This window comes from Cygnus olor, chromosome 21, assembly GCF_009769625.2.
Source record: "Cygnus olor isolate bCygOlo1 chromosome 21, bCygOlo1.pri.v2, whole genome shotgun sequence".
Taxonomy (NCBI): Eukaryota; Metazoa; Chordata; class Aves; order Anseriformes; family Anatidae; genus Cygnus; species Cygnus olor.
Genome location: NC_049189.1, coordinates 7,310,579 through 7,329,196, shown reverse-complemented (window position 1 = coordinate 7,329,196; position 18,618 = coordinate 7,310,579). Strand labels below are relative to the sequence as shown.

Genomic DNA, 18,618 nt, shown 5'->3' with positions numbered 1-18,618 from the left:
AAGATCGCACAACTGAATGATAACAAAACATAATCAAATTAGATCCATATTGCCTCAGCTTATACCTCAGTTTCTGCAAGTCCTCCTTCAACAACAAGACTAAAAGTTTCTATCAGGGAGCCTACGTTTTAGAGATACCCCATCAAGAGAGAAGGGCTATTTTTCACTCATTTAGAACTGTACACTGAATGTAACTTAGCTTAAGGCTTACTTCAAAATACATATCCAATTCAGTAAGCGTTCCAACCAAACAGTCTGATGAAGACAGACACTCAGAACAGTAGACAGACCTATACAGCAAGAATGTAATATGAAAAACATCACTTACACAATGAGATCCCCAGTAAGTCTGACCAGAGAGAGAAGGGTGTGTTTTAGGGAAGCTGCAAGAGGTAGACTTTGGCTGCAGAGAGTACCAAGGTGGGCAGCCTGAACTGCACTGATGTAGCTTTCTGCAGGGATTGTGTCATTCGCAAAGGCATTGCGCTAAGGATTGAGACAGATACATACACGAAAACATCAGAATTGTTTAGCAGAAAGACAAACTACCCATCATTGCCTGCAATTCACATAGCTGAGATTATGTCAGATCAATCCGCAAGGCTGGACTCACCCATGAGCCAATGTTTGGAAACTCATTGGTATGAATGTTGTTCCATGTTTCACATAAAGTCTGCACAGCTGATGGCAAGTTCTGAACAAGCGTTGGACCTGCAATCGATACAGAATCGTAAGTCAGTGAGTCACGGGTCCTACCGAAGGAACAGAATGCTTTTACAACACTGTTTAAAACTAGATCATGATTTAAGTAAGACACAATTGTAGCTAAGTTTGAGCTGTAACTCTGCTGAGGGCTATCTTCATGCTTTTCCCCAAGCCAAAATTATCCCTGAAGTTTGCATCAGCTTTCCAGTTACTTTCACCTTATTAAAACAACAGGAAACATAGCAAAAATACTAACGCACAGCAGTCTTCAAAATATCAACATCTCACAGTATGCCACACTATGCCATGCCATTCCACTGGAGCACCAACACGGTTATAAAAACCATTTTAACAAGCCAGATAAGCCCACAGATTACTTTTCAAGGCTTGCCCCTCTTTTTCAGCTTCTACAACACTAAAAAGAAAAGACTTCCCAGTCTGCTGCTGACAGGTTAATATGCTGATCTGAACAAGGTGGTGAAGAAAAAGAATGCATTAGCCAGCATACAGCTCTGAAATTGAGTGTTGGCAGCATTGTAGAAAGCTTCACCCACACACAGAAGGAAATTTGAACTATCCAGGACACTCACCTAGGGTATTAGATTTGGAACGGCTGGATGCAATGGCCAGGACAGCAGCATAACCTCGTAGCTTCTCTTCAGAAGGTTTGTTCTCACTGGAGCCCTCTTCAGAGAGGCTACGTAGCAAGTAAGATCTGCATTCATGAGGGAAAGGATTCATTTCAGGAAGCAGTTCTGTATTTCTTAACTAAACGTGTCAATACGGTGACACGTAAAGCAAACTTCTGAAGTTCTACCCCATACTTCATGTGATACCACTACGTGTTTTGGGCTTTTGTCTCCTCTAAGCTGCTTACCAGGAAAAGCATCTGCTCAAAAGAAAAAAGCTGATTTACTTTTGCTTTCTACTACATAGGGGCTAATGAGAGTTTAGAAGACTTCAAACTCCTAATCTAAGAATTAACACACAGACACACACACACACGCACACAAAGCCTTGATGGTCTCTCTGACAGTCTCAATAGTAGGTCAGTGAAATAACCTTAAGCAGCACTATCCTAGAAAGTGGCAAGAAGAGGTTTCATCTTCAGAGAAAAACTGTTTTTGCAAACTTGCAAGAAAGTTTTGAAAGATCAGACAAGAAGGCTACTCAGAAATAAGAACTCCATGTTATAGCTTGTGAAGTCTCTCTTTTTCTTCTTTTAAAAACAATGGACACTCTAAAGGACTTAAGTTAGACTGATTAGGCCGGACGATTAAACAAACCACCTCTCTACAAAAACAACAAATAAAATGAAAAGCCCCATGCACATAAGAAACTTGTATTTCTGTTGGAGATGCTAAGGTTGTACCTCGTAAATGTAGCATAGGTGTCAATAAGCTGTAGCGTAGCAGGCAGGAGGTTCTTGGTTATCTCCGAAGACTTTTGTGGATCAGTTTCTGCAGCTAGCTTGGAAAAGTGCTCATCTAGAGAAACCTGGATCTTGGAAATTGCAGCATCAAGGGTGTAAATGGACTGTAAACTGGGAACTTCATGCAGTTGGAGAATAGTTGTGCAGTCAATGCCACAGAAAGAAGATATCTTAAAATACAAAGGAATGGAATTGTAAGTGCAAATCGTTTCACGAAAATAGACGTTCCACGTCCACATTTGCATTCGCACCAGCCTACCTGACGAGCAAAGTATTCTTCTGCTATTTCTACATCATATTTCACTGAACTGCACTTGCTGGAGGCCAATTCAATGAGAGAAGCAGCATGGTCAGCTTTCATGCCCTGCTTGGTAAGGTGATCCTACAGATGCCAAAACAACAAAAAAAATCTTATCACCCTTTAGAAATGCTCTGTAATCAAGACACTGCCATCTACTAGGCTAGAATACTTCAGAAAATGCAGACAGAAGTCCCAATTTCTCACCACCATGCCCGCACAACAAAGCCCACATGCAGTAAGCATTGAAGAACAAGAGACTGACATTCTTACCATCAACAACATTATAAAACACCACAATAATGATGAGGCCGTACCTTGATCCATGTGACGTAAGATGGGATTCGAAGACGAGAAGACCAGCGCAGCGTGTGTAAAATATCACATTCACTCATTTCTGGTGTGTTTGTAGCCAACTGATTCATGTAGTTTTTGGATGGAGGCAAAATCCCTAGAATTCGCCACAGTATCAAGAAGTAGTACTGAAGTGCACAGGCTTCCTAAATGAAAGTACCGTTGGACTAATTAGTAATGGAAGATCACAGTTTCAATCATTATACTGAAATTATCTCATCAGGGACTCTAGACTCCTGTAGATGTGCCAAATCAAATCCACGCCCCGTTCCATATTTTGCAGTGAAGTACGCAACAAAGAGGAATAAGAAAAGAAAAAGATAACAAAAATTTTCTGTCTCATCATATTCTAGCCAGACCTCCTGGAGTTACCAGGGAGGAACAGTAAATCTTAAACATGTTGTGAACTAAAAACCCATGAGAGATGTACCACCACTAAAAATACTACCATTACACATGGGATTTTCAAGCTCTCAATTACTTCAACCACTATCCAGAATACCTGGGCTGAATACTTGTTTTAAACAGCAAATCTAAAAACCTGTTATTCCTCAATATAGGCAACATCACAGCAACACATACAGTCTTACCAGTGCAGTGACATTTTTGTTCTCCTTCCTCCTGAGTGTATCAAACTGTGACCCAGCTGCAAGTAGTGAAGTCAGGGCTGTGTAAAGCTCATCGTACTTCATAGTCCTAGAGAAAAGGACCTCACAAACCTGCAAGAGATGACAAGTCAGGATCATTGCTTTGCATCTGCATTTATATAGAGTCAAGGTTTTCTCTGAGAATTCAGAATACCCACAGACCAGAACTATGCAAAATGTAACTTCAGGAAGGTAACTCTGTCAGGTGCTTCTCTTCCCAGTCAGGGTACCAATGCATTGGTTCTAATGCAGCCTGCATTAGGCAAGCCTGTAACTTTGGTGACAACAAATTTATTGAGGAAACAAAACACAGGAAAAACTAACTTGGAACAAACTGATGGGAAAGCAACTCTAATAATCTTTCTCTTAGATGTTTCTCCATCTGGAGAAAAAATTCTGCTCTAGCTGCTTCATCAGGTTTTTCCTTCTCATCTCTTTTCCCTGGCACTTGTCAAGTCAACACTGCCCTCCCCTCTGAAGGCTTACAGAAATCCCACGTACCAAGCTATCTAGACGGTTCAGGTCATCTTCAGAAGCTTCTAAAGATAGGACGCAGTAGAATCTGGGCTGTGGAACTGTGTCTGGAAGGAGAGTACAGAAAATAAAGTTCACAGTGAGAGTTTTAGTTAGGCAGTACTGTGTTACCGTCTTTATTTTGAATCACTTTGTAACATATTCCTAGACAATAATAACATTAATAAAACTGTTGAAGCATAACTATATGCTTTTTTATCTGTTTTAACTATGCCCATCAAAAGCAGGAAAAGGTACCCTAGCCAGGGCATAGGAAAGGCTCTCGTTTATTTGTAAAAGCAAATCTTAGAATAAAAAATTCCTTACATTTTCCTTCTTACCTGATGAACAGTGTTTAGACCAGTTTTCTTCCACCTCCTTAAAACCATGATAGAGTGGGACAGAAGTTCGTCTGCTATTGTCCTGGGACCCGCTCACCCAGCCAATGGGTGGAGTCAGCAAATTATATTGCACCTAAGTAAAAAAGAAAAAAAAAAAAAACCAACATCGCAACCTCATCATTAAGCAAGGAGACCCCAACAGTAACAAAAGAAGAAACAAAATACAAACAGCCCCAATGCTAAAACACAATCATTCTCAGCTTCCGAGGGAAGCCCTGAACCCTATCCAATAACTTTTAATCCGGAGTGAGCCGCTTAAGTCAATGGTCAAGCTTCCAACAGCTGAAAAAGCCACACGAAACACTAGCATCCCATTAATGAGAACAGGGCCAAAAAACAGCGACAAGCTAAGGCAAGAACAATGTGTACAAGGTATTTGAAATGGTGCCTATACCCAAAATACTCAGGATTTTGAGAGATAAGGCAGGGCTTTCATCCTGTCCTTAGCAGGATTTATTTGGACAGCAGTTACATCAGAAATCTACACTCTAACTGAACCTGCCACTAGGAATCAGCAACTGTAGTTAATCATTTGTTATAACATAAAAGGCTGGTAACAGAACCAAAAACAAGTTACTCACAAAGGCTGTGAAGACACCAAACGATTGCCTGCTACAGATTTTTGCTTAGTGACCAGCTGCATATTCAGAACATGATCTCAAAATCATACCTGTTCAAATAAGTAAACGGGGGCCTTGGAATATTGATGGAGCAAGTAGTCGAACACCAAGAATAGACGAGCCACAATAAGTGGCACAGAACTTTGCTGGGTATCCATGTTCGCTGTTAGCTCGACAATTGTCTGGATACAGAGCATCATGATAGACCTGCGGCCCCTCTCGGAAAAATTGTGAAAAATAAGCAGCAGCAGCTGGAGATGTTCAACATTCAGATCTTCTGTATCGTTGGGAAGAGTCCCCTGCAAGGCATTTTGCTTCAGCGTGCCCACAAACCTGACAATGAGAAAGTTTATAAATGACTTTTCTACTTAAGACTCATAAAATCAGTTAGGTTGCGGCAGACCCGTAAGATCATCAAGTCCAACCATCACCCAGCACTACCACATCCACCACTGAACCACATCCCTAAGCTCCACATGCACAGAGCTCTTAAATACCTCCAGGGATGGCGACTCCACCACTTCCCTGGGCAGCCTGTTCCAATGCCTCATCACCCTTTCTGTGAAGAAATTCTTCCTGACATCTAATCTAAACCTCCCCTGGCACAACACTGCAGAGTACATTATGTACTGGAATGAGGCTATGCAAATTCTAATACCTACATAAATTCAATTAGAGGCAAATACATTTGATGGAGAATATGAACAATCGTTTAAAAGGAGACAGAGAGATGCAAACTCGTGTCCACAGGAAAGGCAGTCCACCGTGGCTTTGAGTCAGCTAAACGAGAAGTGAGCTACTAAAAGTCTGCTGAAATAAGACATTTGTTTTTCCTTTTTTAAAAACAGCATTACTGTAGGTTATTCAGCCTCCATGCACCTAGATCCTCATTCTGATGACTGATTTCATTCATTTCCTGCATTTTAGGTGAAAAGCTCCAGCCACACAGAAGATTGACTTTCTGCTCCTCCAAGCATCACATACCACCAGTGCTCAGACAACACACTCAACGCATACTTGTTACGCTGGTGCCAAGGAATTTTCACTTTTTTTCACAAAAAATCAGAGAGATAAGAGATGACAGACTGACTTTCAACTTAACATAAAATTATCTCACCTTTCCCAAACTTTAAGGCACTCTGGGACATCAGGATCTCCCTGGGCAGTGGCTTTATGCTGCCAAATGAGGAGAAGTCGTGAGAGCACCGACAAACTTTGAGGATGGATGTAGAGAGGCCATGGTCCTTCAGAGAAAGGGGCAACTCCCAGCTGCTGCAGAAGTGTGTTCTAGAACAAAACAGAGACCTCTTGAAAAGAGGCAAGTCTTGCTTGCTGCTTTAATTAAAAGCAAGATTTGAATAAAGAGTAGTGCTCTCAGAGCTTGTAAAGCTGTACTGGACAGCTGTATTTTTCCTATCTCAAATACGTAGTACAGCTACTGAGGGATAATTACGTTGTCATTTTACCACCTAAAACAACAAATTGTGAACTTCAGCTCCAATGTAGAAAAAATTGCATTAATAAGCTCTACTCATTTACTGCAAAAATCACAGCAGGAGAGATTATGCTTTGGCAGAATGACACGGGTCAGCTTGCAGAGTTTGCATTTACTCTGACTGGTATTGTTATTGTAAAAACTAGGAATTGAGTACCCCTCAGGGCTTGAAAAATCACAACAAATCAGAAGCAACCATCTGGGAGATACTGTTGTACCCCTCCAGAAATGACAGAGCAAAAAATAAAGAGCTCAGAAAATGAAAACACTTCCTCAGATATATTAAGACCGATAGCATTGGGACTACTTTTGAAAAACAAAACAAAACAGTAGAAGTTCTTTGCTCAATGTCATTTAGTTGACTAAAAACATTCAAGTTTTACACATCTAAACATCAAATGAGACAAATGAGACAATTACGACATCATTCTGTATTTAAGAATTCAGAAGTAGACCCCTTCTACTGATCACAGAAATACTTGCTTCTTTTCAGATTTAGCCAAAAGTTTATACAACTATTTTAACTGTTGTTTTCTTCTGTGTTGTTTTTTTATTTTTTTTTGGGGGGGGGGGGGGTAGGGGGGGTGGCACGGGGGAATGTTTTAAATACAGTAGAAAACAGTCAACAAAACGTATAGGTAATGAATTCACTGAATCTCTAGTCACCGTGTTAAGCCAGCCCATGACCTAGCAAAGAAACCTAGAGGCTACAAAGTCATTGCATGAAAGCGAAGAGATTAATTTGATTCTCCTGAAATAATTCCAATGCCTTTTGTCATCAGTCCTGACAGCAAAGTAAATCTGCAGGAATCTTGGCAAACACATGGATAGAGGTAAGTCTCCAAAACAAAATACACAAACTCACTTCCCCTTCAACCTTCATAATTCAGTGGATTAATCTAATATTAAGCTTATATGCTGCAGGACATTTTGTGCTGGATGACTGTAAAGGTCATTCCACTTGTTGGATCCAAAATATTACAAGCTCTGTTTGCAAAAGAATATACTCTGGGGCCAAATGGAATCACAACTCTAGGTGCAGAGAATCCACATAGTAGCATTAACTGACACCAACACTTCTTTATTTCACTTTACATTCATAAAGGACTTACCTGCAAGGCAGGGGACTGAAGATCTGAGGTCACTAAGGAGTGGTTGAAGTGATACAGTGCAGCAGCAAACTCCTCATCTGATGTGCCTATAATACAGGGATTGAGCCACTTACCACTATTGCTCTCCTATATTTAAGATTTCCACATGGAACTAAGAAAATATTCTATAAATCCTACTGTTTGTACTCTCTAACAGAGAAGTTCCGCCCACTCACCCTTAAGCCCATCCTTATCCACTTCTTTGATGATGCTAGCCAGTGTTGCCATGTGCTGCTCCGAAAGAGAGACACTCAGGTAGTTGCGAATGAAGTTATTCCTCGAGTTCAGCATAGAAGAAGTGATAAAGTTCAAAATGTTTGAAGCTAGGCTCAAAAACTGAGAAGAAAAAGAGAAACATACTGTAGAAACAAAAAAGTCTGAGGGAGTATGAGAAAACATTAAAAAAGCAAAAACCATCAGTAAAATAAATTGAGTTCCCTAATAACACCCCTGGTACTGGTGTGCAGATTTAGTTCACTCAATGCAATGCAACTCACTGCACTTTGTGTTCCTTATCAGGACTGATTTCATAATTCTCTGAAAAACCTGTACGTGTCTAACTTCTTGGCTGAAGGATTTATTTTTATCTTTACCCAATGGGGTTGGAGCTAACAGCATTCTACCAGCAAATTAATTCACTTATGGTTCTGCCCTCACTTTGCCTCTCCCTCTGTAACCCAAACTGATACCTTCAGTCTTTGCTTCCCTAGCAATAACAAATAGAAGCGTAAAGCAAACTCTTGTCTTCGAAGCCTAGACAGTCACTGATTCTCCATCAGCAGTGCACTTAAAATACCTGACGTTTATCATGCTACTTGTCAACACAGCTAGCTACTGTCAAGTAAATGATGCTGCAGCACGTGTGTTATTTATTATGCTCCCATACCAATTCTGGATCTTTGCGACTGGCCAGGATGTTCCCATTCTCTCCTGCAGTCTGTTTGTTAGGGCTTTTGACTCTAGGAGAGCTCTCTAAAGGTGGTGGTGGAGGGGGTGGTGGTGGGGCCACTTTCTCTTTGCTTGGAGAGATTGTCTCTTCAAACCATTGCCCCAGGATTGGTTCACTATCATCATCTAACACAGGAGGCAAGAAAAACAAAAGCACAGTATAGTAAGCAACTGCCTTATGCAAACTACCTAGCGTAGAAAAGGACTGAAGAAGAGTTTCAGTGAGCAGAGTTAAGGGATTTGCAATTTTCATTTCTCCCTTCCAATCACAAGGCTCAGCAGTTTTACAGCAGTCCAGCAGGAATTTACAAGAAGAAATAATTTCTACTCTCCTAAGAAGCAAATAGTGCCAAATTCCAGCCACTCTGGCTTAAGTTTACAGAAGAGAGTACAGTCAGCATTACTTCTGCCAACAGATCTTACAGTTTCATATTTTTAGCATTACATGTCATTCCAGTCCAAGACGACAAAAGCCCAGTATCCAGGTTTCCACTACACCTTTAAGACAGCATAAAATCCTGACTTACGTTACTTGCCACAAACTCTGTTACCTTGGCTGCTGTCCTCCTCAGTGCTGCTAAAATCATCTTCATAGTAAGTATTTGAATCAGTAGAGGCACTTGCATCACTGCTCATGGAGCCCTTCCTCTGACGCTGCAAGACACAAGCCTTAGAACACCAGAATAAATTAAATTTTAGGATTATGAAAGACAAGAATTTGAAAACAAGAGCATCTTCCTAAATCATTTTAATTTTCTTCTAGTAAATTCTACTCAGTTAATTTATTAACAGTTCTTCACAACTCCTCTCCCTTAAGTTAGATATCAAAATTTATATAAATTCTGACTTTAAAAAAAAAATTCCCAACCTTGTAAGCAACACTTCAAGTAACAGCTTTAACAGGAAAGCACCTGTTTTGAATACAGTTTTTTCATCTTCTTGCTGAATTCATAAATACCACTGTGCTTTCAAAAAAATTATATTAGAACAAGTTTGTCAAATTTACAGTCTCTGAAAAGAGAGAGAGGTCCCAATTGACAGCTTCTAACAGAAGAATTCTAACTAATTCTTTGCATATTCACAGTTTATAAAGAGAATTTTGCATGCAGATGATGCTCAGTAGGAGTGGCTGAGCTACAGAACTTCCCCAGCTGTATGCCCATTCCTACCTTTCTGTAGGATGTAGATAGCAAAGTCAGCAACAAATTAGTGAGAGGTACAGAATCTATCAGCCTCTGGATTCTCTGTATTGATGTGCTTTGAGCCATGATATCCAGCACTGCTGGCGGACCATCACTCTCCCAACCCTGTAGGACAACAATGAAAAGAGAAATTAAAGTGTGTTTCAGTGGAGAAGGCAAAATGTTTCACAAGAACCACACACACTACCTACACACCTTGTGTAATGCCTCCACTTGCAAATCTTGAAAGAGAGATGACAGCAATTTGATGGCATGATTTGCTAGCACCACTGACAGAACACCAAACCCTTGATGTCTATAGAAAAATAAAAGATACAATGTAATTTCAGGGAAAAAAAAAAAAAAAGATTGAGTGAAGTGACAGGAACTGCTTTGATAAACCGAGAAAGAACAGATGACTACTACTTTTCAAGAATCAAGACTTGAATTTCCAATGGGGAGACCGACAAGACTCCATAGTAGTTGCCTGCTGGACATGGTTAGATACATGGACAATGGTTACTTCAGTGGGGTATTTACATACCCTTTCCCAGGTCCTAGTTTGGGAGACCCAACGCCCTCTTTCGTACGAGCAATAATGTCTCTGACGCGAAGAGCAGCCAATGGATCTTTCTCCTTCCCCTTATCAGCCAAGGCCGTGGGGCTGAGGTTCAAGATGAGGAAGAGACTGTTTAGCAAACACCAAGCCCCAAGCAGCTGGAAGTTCTGATAATGCTATCACCCAAAAAGTGGAGGCAAAAAAAAAAAAAAGACAGAATAGCGTAAGTCCAAATGCCAAAATACATCAGCACAAAAACAGTGAGAAAGCTTCCCGAAGAGAGACAGATCTTACCTCACCCCCAGCACGGCGTGAATTGCTGATGGCTTGTCCAATCATTTCATAGATTTCAAGCTGCAAATAAATCCCAAACCACAGTAATGTTTAAGCACTTGATTGGGCAATAACTAAACCACCTTTTAAACCACACTAAACCACGCTTTCAAAACTCCAGACGTAACTGTTTTTTCCCCCTCCACAACTAGCCACCCAACTACTTGATCCGCCAGACTAGTGCCTAGAAATAACAGGTATGTACTGCACGGGAAATAAATACAAATTCTACACACTTCACTTGCCAAGAATGAAAACACCACACACACACACACTCTTTCCCATCTACTTACACATTTCTGTACAATAGTAGCAGCATCATTTTCATAATCTTCTTCTTTAGAACTTGTTGACCCAGTCCGAACCTGCTGAGTGCTACCCACGTGTAGGATGGCCATGCAAGTTGCCACGCTCACACCTGATTGAAAACAAGTGAAGGCAACAGTCTTAAGAGCCAATCTTGGGACTCAACGCTCCCATTTAGTACACAAAAACAAGCAGTATTAAACATGCACAGGAACTCAGGAGAGCTGTGAATATATATTATTGCAGCTGACAGATTAAAAAAAATATTTCTGAAGTACACCTGAAAAAGCAAGGTTTTGTCCTACAGAAGTAAGCGCGTGAAAACAAGGAGGAAATGTTTTACCATGTAATTCAATACCATTTTTAAGGCAACCTTCTTACTCAATTACCAACTATTTAAAAATCTTACCCATACCAATACAAACCCTCAGGATTCTGGAGTACTTAAAACCACTCCAGGGAAACAAGGATGATTTGGGGATATAACCAATTAAGCTGACGGAATAAGAATCGCAAAAATGTATTACGCTCTCAACATAAGAGAACAGAAATTACAGGCAATTAAGAAGGTGTTGAGTCACTGAGTCTCTCAGATGCTGACAAGAACATTTGCAGAACAAATTTGAACCGCAGTACCACTAGACCATGTTCACATTACCCAGTCCCCATACTATGCAGCACGGTGCATAACTTTCAGGTCCGTGAGAAATAAAGGTGGGCTGAGCCTCACATGTGTAGGTAACAAAGCAGAGCAGAAGCAAGAGCGACTTCAAGCTCTGAAAAAAAAAAAAAAAGGGAAAAATCTATTCACCTGCATAGAGACAGCTGAGAGCAAGAACAGTCACATCTTGGAGCCGCGTGGGCGTCAGGGGCTCCAACACAGGCAGAGACAGAGTATCCAGTGCCATGGTCACATCTATTACCAGTGAGTGAAATCTACAGTAACGACACAGGTTAAGATTCAACAATGCAATGTGCACACATCACACGTCCATAGGAGCAACACAGTAACTGATACAGCATAGCTAGTACATTTATTTTCTCTCATACAGTGTACTCGGCACATACCAAAGAAAAGTGACGACACAATCTTACCCGTTACGAACAGCAGTGGCATCTGCCACTGTGGCTGGCATAATAAAAAATGAGTTGGCTGACACTGCATCCTGAAACCGATTTATGTATCGCAAAAAGTATGGGAGGTTCAGGCACACTCTCAGCAATTTTTCAGAGCCACCTACCAAACAAAAACAGCAGTGTTTTATTTTTACTGTTCCACAGGAGAGCTTCTAGGCAGAACGTCTAATGATCTAATGGTCATTAATTACTGACTTAATTATTCTTTGTGGTGAGACAATATCATCATAGATGAGGTAACAGGATAAAGACTAATTTACGAGACATAAACCAGATGGTGAAGTCTTCAGCCAGTACTCCTAACGGGTGTCACAAAGCTCTGTATGCGTGTTACAAGGCACACTGGGTCTAACTCACACCTGCTCAGTAAGCCGTCCCCATTGGCTATTTTACATTGTCCACCTTTTCCTCCTCCACAACACGGCTAACGCATACAAACATATGGAGCTCATCTCCTCTGCACTGAAGATAACTACATTATGACCACCACAATCCCCCAGGGCAACATCAGCATACATACAACCAAGTGAGTCCTAAAGAACAAATGCTACAGGTCAGAGAGGTTCTTCCTATTCAGAGCTGTAAGGTGTAATACAGGAGAAACATCTGCTACAGCATTTTAATTCCCCAATGCTAAAAAGCTGATTCTTACCAAGTTCTTGCAGGCTGGCTACATTCTGAGCAATGAATATGCTTTTCGTCTTTGCTGCTGAGGTTTGATCTGTGGAGGCCTGATCCTCGTTTTCTCCTTCCACCTAAAAGCATACACATACTAAATATATCATGGAAACATTAAAAATACAGGGCACTGCAATGAGTCTCTACACCGCAGCAAGGCACGGCAGCAGCTGAACTCAGAAGAGGCACAAGTATCACTGAATACATCAGCTTCCATGAGGCACCAGAACTGCTGTCGTCAATACAACACAAACAGTATTTTCTCATCTGCCATTCATCAACATGCGAGATTTAAACACTTCTCTTTATATATGAATATTTAAAAACTACCACTTATTGCCCTCTGTCCTTACCTGCACCAGTATTATTAATGTTAAAAATCAGACCACTCTTATTCTGGAGCTGTTTGTTTACCTGTGTCTCTGGCATGATAGATGGTGATGATGAGACTCTAGGGTTAAAGACTGACGTCAGCTGATTCAGGAAGTTCATCTGCACTTCTTTCTGTCTTAGCTCTGGGCTCACTGGGGAAGCCAGCTCCTTCTGGTCCTCTACTGCATGGGGAAAAGTAAAAACATCATCTCATATATCAAAAATGTAACATTTTCTATGCCTAACTCAAGTGCCACAGCGATAGAATCACCCATTGAAGTACCTACCGTCAGAGAGGGTTTTGACAGTCTGAGGCAGCTTGGCTGATTTCATCATTGCTGTGAAAGTAATAATTTCAGTTCTATCCAGGCGGCTGCAGCCTGTGCACAGCCCCTTTATCAGCAGAATGAGGTGTTTCTACAAAGAAAAAGACATCAAGTACAATTTAAACTCTCTTGATTTCAATTATTCCTTGGTATCATTTACCCTAAACCACTGCATTACTAGCACAGCTGCAGCTACTGAGGCTTCTGCAACATCTGAGATCCAATCTGATTTCAAACCAAAAATCACGACGGCCTACTAACTGCAGGTAATTCAGGTCACTAACAATTTCCCACATGCTTGTTACAGAAATGCCCTGTAAAAGCTCTCTCTCCCATGACAAGCTAAAGCTTAAAGATGGCCCGATCAGAAGCTACGCCACCCAAACGCTTTTAACTTGCCTTTCCTCTTTGAAATAGATTTAAGTTCATTCTAAAGACTGAAATACAGCTGAGGAAGAACCCGTCCTTAAAAACCTCAACAAACCGACAACCTAACAGATCGTTACACAAACCCAAATCAGAACATAGGAAACTGCAACAGAATTGAGATCTGCTTAAGCAAGGCTTCGGGCCACACTTATTGCAGCTTGCTCTTAAGTTGAAGTTCTGCGAAAAGAACGCAGAGGAAAGATCCAGCAGGTATCGCTTTCTACTAGAACCAGATCTTCAACTTTTTAAGAACTTTGGTAATTTTGCTTTATAGAACATTAGAACAAATATTTTGGCATTAAAAGCCAAACTCCACTTGTGCTCTCAGGCTTGCCCACGTGTTCAAAACCTGCGCTCACCTGCGAAACAGCACACGCTTCGTCTGGGTTCTCTAGACGCAGCAGTGAGAATTCAATCAGGACTTTACAAGCTGCTGCCACTGACTGCAACTGGTTTCTTGGTACTGAAAAAAGCAGATGCTCGCATCACTCGGTACGAGTTTTTAAAATACTGCAGTGTAACATGCTCTTAACGCTTTCAGTAAAACAGAATGCTACGCAACATGCATGCATATGCCATCTATCATGTTTAATACACAGACAATATAAATTCAGTCTCATTAAAATGTAACACAAGAAACGTCAGGAAAGCAAGGATAACACCTTCTACCCAGAGAAATTAATACAGATAGATGTAACAGCTTCCCTAGCAAACTTTATTATTTAATACTGGCAGAGCTTAGAGAAAAAGCACTGAAGGACAAGAAACAAGTTGAACAAAAGCACATTTTCACTGAAATTTTCTGATTCTTTCAGCCAAAATACTCTAGAATATTTTGAGTCACAGTGCTTTGATCATTAATTCCAACGTAGTAACATAACTGCTAAAGGATATTGCAAAAATCCTGACAATGGATTTAAACACTTAATTCAAACGAAAATTATTTTCCTAATTGAAGTCAGGACAGCAAATACGCAACCGAAAAGTCAATGCCTCCCAGTACTCAGCGGCCAAACGCTCTTATGGGCAAGTTTCCCTTTCCATCTCAATTGACATTCTGTCAATATGAGATTTAGCAGCACTGGTCTCACGCGCTACATCAATATCTGACTCAGAAACAGGGCCTGAGACAAATACCAACTCTGGGCAACTTTTACTGTATCTTAGGCATTATAAAGAAGCAGAGGATGGTGAACACTTACTTAGACCGCACACAGTAGTGATGTAATGCGTTGAAAGTGCAACGAAGGAGGAGTAAAAAGGCTCATATTGTTTGTCGTGGTGCAAGATTTCCGATTCACTGCAACAGGAGAACAGGAGGTACGTCAATTCGATACAGCACAACAGCAGCTGCCATGCAATGCTCAGAACGTGCTGTATCTATTACCACATGTAAGACAAGACCATTAGAATCACACGGTCTTTCCAAATCAAAGTTATGGGAACAGAATCTTCCCGCAGCAGATGTATCAGGATCACTACCTATGCCGGAAGTCTAAGGAAGCATCTCCCAATATCACCAGTATTTTTCCTTTGCATCATCAACAGGTCAGCCTTTCTAACAGCCTCTCTCCCCATCAATTAATCTTTAAATTACTCTAAACTCAGCTGCCCGTAAAGTTTGGGCTGTTTGTTCTGCTAACGCTAGGCAGGACTTGCCGGGACTGGAACCCAGGCATCCCCGTTCTGTCGAGGCACAGAATCGACAGGAGCTTTTATGCAATTCTGCAAAACAGAAGGATCCAAGCGGCCAATTGCATAACAACAACAAATACACAATGCAGCATCTGCACAAGCAGGAGAGTGAAGAGTTCTGGTAGGTAACGCACAGCCGTGAAAAATACACCCACTGTCGCCAGCCTCATGGGCAGAGACTTGCAATGTCAGAGATCTGCATCGTTTTATCATTTCTCTCTGCACAGAAATCAACAGGAAGCTCAGAGCAAGTGAAAATTTAATGCCAATTCAAACCAAAATTAAAAATCGTAAAGCAAAACATGCATTAACACATTGAAAGTCAAGTGTCTGAGGCTCCTCAGCGAGGCTTGCTGGCCAGAGAGAACACCTATTTGCACACAGAAGCAGCCCGTTAAAGGCAGCTGCAGTAAAGCTTCACATCGCGTCCCATCTCCACAGGCCTGAAGACAACCACACCGAAAGGAGAAACAGAGCTCTGCCTGCACGGCCAGGTCAGCCCGTGTTTTCTCCTGTGACAAAACTAAGCGGTGTGGATACCTGCTTCTTAAATGCCTAAATTGATTGCTTTCCCATTTGCAGACGACAGAAACTTTCGTTCAGAGATGTGAGTGAGCAAGTGGGAAGAAAACATTACATGACAACTTCACTGACCACTTGAACCTTACTTGTCAAAGCACCAACTTCTCCATCGCTGGCAGAAGACCTTACTTTTGGAGGGAAAAAACGTAGAATACATGATTCCTTCCAGAGAAAGGAACAGGGAGAAATACTGAACAGCTTTGAAGCTTTGATTTCCTGGTACTGAGGAATTTTTTTACTTAGTCCACCCAAAAAGCTGAAGTAGAAAAGTAGCTGTCAGGCTTCGCTTGAAGTAACTGAACAGTGCAACGTGGCTGAGGTTTGATGTCTCGCTCACCAGGCTTCACCTCACCATCTCCTGCCAGAAGCACGCTGATGGGTGACAACCCTGGGACTGAACGTGCAAAAAATTTTTGCTCCTGGCTTTGCTCACCTACTGCTTTATGGCCAACTCTAAATTAGCAGCAGTAGGTGGATGCAATGCATTTTAAGAGAACAAATTAGAACAATTTGGGAATAACAGAGTGCAAAAGAAACTGGCAGCTCCTAATTACCGTGCTGCTGCATAGGTCAGGCTGGGCAAGACGCCACAGCCACAGGTACAAGAACAGAAAGATGCAGAAACCAGGACACAACAGGGAATTTCACATGAACTGGACAGTACGAGGTTTGAGTTTTATTTAAACAAGTCATGGGCTTGTTATGTTAATGGAAAGTGAAAGGCACCTCTCAGCTGATCGTCACCATGAAGTCCTTGCAAATAAAAAAACATAAGATAACAGCTTCATCTGTGACGTGCTAGAGTGCTTTTTTGTACATACAGTGAAGTTTAATAACTTTAGGTTATTGTATTGTGATTTATTGCTTAAATAACCTGTGATTACCAGGGAAAAATCATTAGTCACGTTAACCAAGAAGCCCCCCCATCAGTATCAAATATAACAGCAGCAAATACCATCCGTTTCTCAGTTCTGCTTCCAAATCTCAACCAGGCCAGAAATAGACCCTTTATCTAAGGCAGCAGGCACAAAGCAGCCTCTTCCTTGGAAAGGCACAACAGCAGGTGCGGACCCCTCACTACTGAGAACCATTCCTGAAAATCAGCCTCTTCTGACTGTCCCAAACTGTGTAAACCTGCAGCTGGGTCTTTCCAAGTCAGAATTTCTATGATTTATGTCAGAGAGAGGCCAGAGCCTATTAATTCCTGAGTACTTGTACTAATAAGAGGATACCAGGGAGCTGATGATACTTAAAAATGAAACAGATGAGTTGTCAAGAAAACAAGCACGTTACTTTATTTTGAAAAAAATTACAGTAATTTCACTGCTGTTACAGCAGAAAATCTAGCCTCTTTGGGGACAGTACCAAGCAACAGCTTCACTAAAAGATCGAACAACCATATTCTGAAAATAGAGAACGTACTTGAATTAGAAATCTCAAGATAAGTTATTTGTTAGAATAGAAGGGCACGATTCCACGTGTGAATGGGCTATTCTTTCCCTCTGTGATTTGTCACGTGCTGCGCACCAAGGCGTGAAATAAAAGACACTGCCCTGCCCCAGGTCCGCGACTTGCACTGAATTCTGCTGGGTTTCAGCTGCTGCCAATGCCAGGCACGCAGCTCAAACCTAGGAAAAGAATTGCTGAGGAGGTTTTGAGAGGAAAATGGAGCGATCAGTTCCACTAACAGTGAAACAGACCTCTCCCAGAAGTCAAGCGCGCCCACTTGGTGTTTTGGTGATTTTATCCCGCTGAAAGAACCCAATAACAGAGTTGCACGTGGAAAAGCTACACTAGGATGGTCCCCCGAAAAAAGATAAGCCTAAGAAGCACTTGAACCATGTAAATATTCAGTATATGCAGCTTTCCAGGTGAATCACAGCCATATAAATATATATAGGCACAGAACACTGACTTAAAGCATCCCTTGTGTGTATGTTCAGCTATTCTATATTTAGCAAAATACCACAAGGATCCACTTTATTATCTTCCACAGCGCAGTGTTTATAGTTTTTTTGTCTCCTAACAAGCAATTGTGGTCAGGTTTGTATCTTTATAACTGGACATAACACCGTGCCCTCCTTACCCAGCGTTTTAGATCCCAGAATAACCCATAAATTAAACCAAACGGCTCCAGACAGCCTTCTCGTGCTGTGTGGAAATGCTCTGAGCCTGCTGGATGGGAAACAACGGGATCGCTCCAGCAACCCGAAAGGCAAGCAGCGTTGCGCTGCGACCCCAAAAGCGTTATGCTGTGACCCCAAAAGCGCTATGCTGCGACCCCCCAAGCCGAGCAGCAGGGCGGAGGGGACGAGCCGGGGGAGAGGACGCTCGGCCCCGGGCAGCTGACGGGAACAGAGGCGAAAAATAACGGGGTGCCCGAACAGGGGGGGGCGGTACCGGGGCAGCGCGGGGCCCCCGTTATCCGCCGGCCCCCATTCGGCCCCCCCTCAACT

At 41.7% G+C, this 18,618-nt stretch overlaps 1 protein-coding gene across 6 annotated transcripts in view; it reads right to left on the bottom strand.

The window, feature by feature from the left end:
- The window catches only part of UBR4 (ubiquitin protein ligase E3 component n-recognin 4), a 78,007-nt gene that overhangs the window by 59,088 nt on the left and 301 nt on the right, over window positions 1-18,618 (bottom strand). For all 6 annotated transcript variants that reach the window (XM_040533955.1, XM_040533956.1, XM_040533957.1 and 3 more), the window contains exons 2-28: window positions 15,088-15,185; window positions 14,245-14,348; window positions 13,418-13,547; window positions 13,173-13,312; window positions 12,733-12,835; window positions 12,039-12,180; window positions 11,755-11,879; window positions 10,931-11,055; window positions 10,599-10,658; window positions 10,290-10,480; window positions 9,962-10,061; window positions 9,734-9,871; window positions 9,116-9,233; window positions 8,503-8,690; window positions 7,793-7,952; window positions 7,578-7,663; window positions 6,088-6,257; window positions 5,021-5,303; window positions 4,291-4,423; window positions 3,938-4,017; window positions 3,380-3,508; window positions 2,753-2,935; window positions 2,397-2,519; window positions 2,078-2,307; window positions 1,296-1,420; window positions 614-711; window positions 329-486 (exon numbers count right to left, since the gene is read on the bottom strand). In XM_040533955.1, the coding sequence (XP_040389889.1) occupies window positions 329-486; window positions 614-711; window positions 1,296-1,420; window positions 2,078-2,307; window positions 2,397-2,519; window positions 2,753-2,935; window positions 3,380-3,508; window positions 3,938-4,017; window positions 4,291-4,423; window positions 5,021-5,303; window positions 6,088-6,257; window positions 7,578-7,663; window positions 7,793-7,952; window positions 8,503-8,690; window positions 9,116-9,233; window positions 9,734-9,871; window positions 9,962-10,061; window positions 10,290-10,480; window positions 10,599-10,658; window positions 10,931-11,055; window positions 11,755-11,879; window positions 12,039-12,180; window positions 12,733-12,835; window positions 13,173-13,312; window positions 13,418-13,547; window positions 14,245-14,348; window positions 15,088-15,185 (3,720 nt within the window). The remainder of the gene's footprint in view (window positions 1-328; window positions 487-613; window positions 712-1,295; window positions 1,421-2,077; window positions 2,308-2,396; window positions 2,520-2,752; window positions 2,936-3,379; window positions 3,509-3,937; window positions 4,018-4,290; window positions 4,424-5,020; window positions 5,304-6,087; window positions 6,258-7,577; window positions 7,664-7,792; window positions 7,953-8,502; window positions 8,691-9,115; window positions 9,234-9,733; window positions 9,872-9,961; window positions 10,062-10,289; window positions 10,481-10,598; window positions 10,659-10,930; window positions 11,056-11,754; window positions 11,880-12,038; window positions 12,181-12,732; window positions 12,836-13,172; window positions 13,313-13,417; window positions 13,548-14,244; window positions 14,349-15,087; window positions 15,186-18,618) is intronic.